Source organism: Papaver somniferum, chromosome 11 (assembly GCF_003573695.1).
Source record: "Papaver somniferum cultivar HN1 chromosome 11, ASM357369v1, whole genome shotgun sequence".
Taxonomy (NCBI): domain Eukaryota; kingdom Viridiplantae; phylum Streptophyta; class Magnoliopsida; order Ranunculales; family Papaveraceae; genus Papaver; species Papaver somniferum.
Genome location: NC_039368.1, coordinates 57004102 through 57008404, shown reverse-complemented (window position 1 = coordinate 57008404; position 4303 = coordinate 57004102). Strand labels below are relative to the sequence as shown.

The 4303-nt window shown below is 34.1% G+C and overlaps 1 protein-coding gene across 5 annotated transcripts; it reads left to right on the top strand.

Annotated features, from left to right (window-relative positions):
• Positions 1-649: 649 nt before the first annotated feature.
• Positions 650-3989, top strand: LOC113323875. 5 transcript variants are annotated; one of them, XR_003347892.1, is made up of 5 exons: positions 650-951; positions 1575-1711; positions 1972-2040; positions 3197-3453; positions 3667-3989. XR_003347892.1 is itself a non-coding variant. In XM_026572218.1 (4 exons), the coding sequence occupies exons 1-4, from the start codon at positions 862-864 to the stop codon at positions 3256-3258; spliced, it is 372 nt and encodes a 123-aa protein (XP_026428003.1). In that variant the 5' UTR covers positions 650-861; the 3' UTR covers positions 3259-3989. The 5 variants fall into 5 exon arrangements, 1 of the variants encoding a protein (XP_026428003.1); XR_003347890.1 differs by having other exon boundaries at positions 3183-3453; XR_003347891.1 differs by having other exon boundaries at positions 3183-3453; positions 3545-3989.
• The last annotated feature ends 314 nt before the right edge of the window (positions 3990-4303 follow it).

Sequence of the window (4303 nt, the reverse complement as noted above, 5' to 3'; positions counted from 1 at the left end):
CGGTATTGGTGAAGGAGACAGGTTGAGTACGCGTACCCTTACGCGTACCCACGGAAGTTTTCATACCGAAAATTTCTGCTGGAGTTTGTAAGTTTACAAACTAGTAAACCAGTCACCTTAGGTACGCATACCCGTATGCGTACTCACGGAAGTTTTCGAACCGAAAATTTCTGCTGAGTTTGTAAACTCAAATCCGATAGCTAAGGTACGCATACCCGTACGCGTACTCAAGCTGGTGATATCTCAAACCGGTAGTTCATGAAATTAAAACAATAAATTATAAGGAATGCAATCTTTGCAAACCGTGGCTATATTGTTCATGAATTGATTCAAGTGGATCAAACCGATTTTGTTTCAATTGTGTTTATGAATAAAGACATAAGCAATTGAACAACTCTTCAACTAGTCTTATGAGTCATTTGAACTAGTTACGAGAAAGATGAATCTATATTATAAAGGACAGTGGTGTTTCCTACATCGACGGCTCTCTACAGTTCGGACATATAAAGGACGATCCAGATTGATCCTAATTCCTAGGTTGGAGAATTTGGAAGATTTACATTTTGGTAATATAAAGGAATTTTGGTAATACAAAGGATGGTCACGATTAAGCCACCAAATAATATACCACCCTCTTAAGTATTTCGATTCGATTCAACGAAAAAACGAAACGCATGTCTGCAACCACTCCTCCGCTTTTCTCTAGCCATTAACTCAACACAATGAACATTTCGTTTCCTTTTTGCTAGGGTTACAGTAAGAAATTTATTCCTACCTACACTCCAGTTCCTCCAATCTCCATATGCCAAAATTAGGGTTCTTGATTGATCTTCCGTAACGAAAGTAAAAAATTCTCATTCAATGGTATTAACATCTACGTTATTTCTCATTCATCATATGGGTTTGCAACTGTTTACCAGATATGATAGAATGGACAAACTATTAAACAAGGTCGATCTCTCTTTCTCTTTAATACCCTGTTTTTGTGTTTAATGGTCAAATTAGGAAGTGGGTTTTGATGATGGGTTTGTTTCTGATTGTGGGTTTATTTGATTTTTGATTTGGTATTATTTTATTCCCACGAATTTCACACATTGTATAAGAGAAATTAAGGTGACATTTTTGCTCAAAATAATTGGTAATTCCCCTTGCTTCCTGGTGCTAGAGTAACCGGTGGAGCTCCAAACGAGCTCTCTAATTTGTTTTCCTTAAGCAACAGTGTGTATTTTTGTTTGTTGGTTGTTCAAGAACGTGGAGAAGTCAAACATAGAAATGGGTAAAGAAGATTTCCCACTCTTGCGAAGAATTTAAATTCTCCATATTCCTCTCTGAGTTATTAGGATTTTTGTGAAGGTATATTCCTCTCTGCATTTCAGTTAATCACAAGGTTGAATTGTTGTTCTCTAACGAAACATACGAAATTTTTCTGCTTTTTTGTATTATTAATAAATCTCTACTTCAGTGAAGGTATATGTATGCTCTTTCATTGGATCATAAAAATGGGTTCTTTTTGGTGCTATCCAGGTTTATTGAGTGTGATTTTATGAACCGTTTCTGTTTTGGTTCCGTTATAGATTTTAGTAGCAGCTATTGTTTCGTATCTAATTGGGGAATTGTCGAAAACTTTTGCTTCGGTTCTAATTTGCAATGATGAGAAGTTCAATTTCAAGGATTTTTGTGGTCCAGTGGAGTTCCTTCTACACATTCCTTTGTAAGTCATCTCAATCTTGCCATATTTTGCTTATTTTTGTCTTTCATGGTGGATATCCTTAAAGTTAAATGTTTTATTAGTGGATATACATATGTTGTAGTTGCGGCAATTACTATGGGTCTGGAAATAGATGAATTATTTTGATTTTGTTTTTCTTACAGTCCTTGATATTTACAATTTTATTTTTTCTCTTACAATTTTATTCTTTTTCTTTTAAAAAAAGAAATGGGTAATTTTGATCTTCCATTTTATGCTTTTAGGTCAGGGAATGGTACTCTGAAAGAGAAACTGGGGAAAGCCTTAATCTATGAAGTTTTGCTCCTACTGAGGTTTGATCTTTTTCCATATTAACGGAGATCAACATTTTGAGCACATATTAGAGGACGGTTCATACATTTTGAGCACAGTTTTATGGTTAGCCTCATAGTAGTAGATATGGTGTTTGTAAATTGAAATAATATCTCCCACAACAACAAAAAAAAAACTTTTGCATACTATATTAGTTTTAGGAAGACTTTTAGACTATTGGACTCCAGAATCCATGTTCATCCATTTCTTTCATTTGCTCAATGCAAGTTGTTCAGTTTGCACAACCAAGATTATTTAGTGTTGTTAAATACCTAAATAGTTAAAGAGTAACTTGATCTCTCAATAAACAACTCTAGATAGTTAAAGAGTCATCGACACATGCACATAGGGCTTTTCTAATATCAAATTTTCAGGCATCCTCCCCAAATTTTTGTTACCAAGCATCATCTCCTGATCACTATCCTTAGTAAGATTAGACAGACTATCCAAATACTTTATATAATCCACATTTTGTTTGGTTCATTCTTGGTAGAATTTTATTTTGTTTTCTACTCTCATAATGGTTGTTGTCATTCAAGTTGTTAACAGAAGTTTGCTTTCATCATCACGAAGCATGAATTTATCTGAACTAAATGATAGATAGCGGGGTTTTAAGGATAAGTTTGAATGACCATTCATAAGCATTAGCAAAAGAGAATGGAAAAGAAAACCAAATCTATGATACTGTATATCCATGTGTGTGCCAATTTCTAGCCTTTTTGTTACATGGATATTGGAGCCTGGGTTCTTTAAAGATAGTTAGTTTCGTATCTTTTCAATTGTAGCTAACCAGTTAGTGAACGACTTTAAGAGAAAAAAATGCATTTGAAGTTATTTATTGTAGTTAAACAATTAGTGTATGTCATTTTAAATTTCGTCAACAGCTCAATCACTTCATTGTATCCGTTGAGACCTGCAGTTTAGATCTAAAATGACTTAAGTGGTTTGCTACAAGTTTTAACCCCCAATTTTACAATCAGAATTTTTATTTGATCATTTTATCATTTCATGTTTATAGAATTGTGAATGAATTAATATACTTCTTACTATGCGAACATGTTTTTTTTTTTTTTTTTAAATATGAGATTCGGTTTATGATGAATTAATGAAACTGTATCTATAGTTTTGACGAATCAGGTGGTATACCATTTAAATCGAAATTTGATGCAAGAAACTGTACTTGGAAGGTATTTGGATGAATAAAGGGTACTTCGTTATCTTCTTTGGTGTTTTCCTCAACAATTACGTCATTGTAGTGAAAGCATCTAAGGGAGGCAGGTTAGAGTTTCTTCTTTACTTCAAGGACTGTCATCAAACTTGCAGTGAGCTGGAGCACCATATCCTCCCCATGCACATGCACATGCACATGCCTATGCCTTGATAACTTGGCTCGGGTATCCTTCTTGCCTTTCAGATTTCACTTTAGACGTACAACAATACCAAATATTTAGATATCACAAATAACATTTTTGAACTTGGGTGCAGCTGAGACTACTAACCGGAGGGTTAACAAGAAGTCAATAAATAATTGCGATGGTAGAATTCAAATATATCTATCTCAATTTGGGTCTGAATATTCTTAACTATTGTTTTATTTTTTGATTCAGTTGCATGTAATGAAGAACCACCGGTTCCAAGTGGACATATGCCTTTCAGAATTTTAGACGAAAGATGTCGAGAGAGGCAAAGAGGGAAAGTACAGGATGAGCTTGAGTTTTCACAAATCTTTGTAATCTATGCTCTTTTGACATAGTAGTTGGTTAAAATGACAGAGATGCGATAGAAATTTTAGGTGAAGTAGTTCAAATTTGGTAAAAAGTAAACATTTGTTAACAAAAACTACACAGAGCTAGAGATGATTAATATATACTTGCATAGACATATGTAGATACAATAAATGAAATTAACAAAAATCAGTTCTTTTGTGCAACTCTCTCTACGTTCATCTATGAGTTTTAATTGTAAAAAATTCCTGTAACTTGAAATATAACAGGGATGCCATTGAACAAGTTCGATTGAACATCGATATTTCTGTTTACAGTGAGCACTGAATATTAGCGGTGAATAATCATGCCTTAAGCGCGTCATGTTATGCAACAGTGCAAAACCCGTGCCGTAACGTCCTAGTACGGTTAATATGAAAGTGCTCATATGGCTAATCATTGGTTAACTATTTGTGAACCAACTTAGTGTACAGTTTAGGTACGGTTACTCAAACCTAAATGAATACATTTCGTTTGTGTG

What these genes read in the sequence shown, in the direction of transcription:
- LOC113323875 (XM_026572218.1), top strand. Translation starts at nt 862, where the DNA reads ATGGTATTAACATCTACGTTATTTCTCATTCATCATATGGGTTTGCAA. An exon ending in TGGACAAACTATTAAACAAG is followed by an intron (nt 952 to 1,574) that starts GTCGATCTCTCT and finishes GTTCCGTTATAG; the next exon opens with ATTTTAGTAGCAGCTATTGT. An exon ending in GAAGTTTTGCTCCTACTGAG is followed by an intron (nt 2,041 to 3,182) that starts GTTTGATCTTTT and finishes CTGTATCTATAG; the next exon opens with TTTTGACGAATCAGGTGGTA.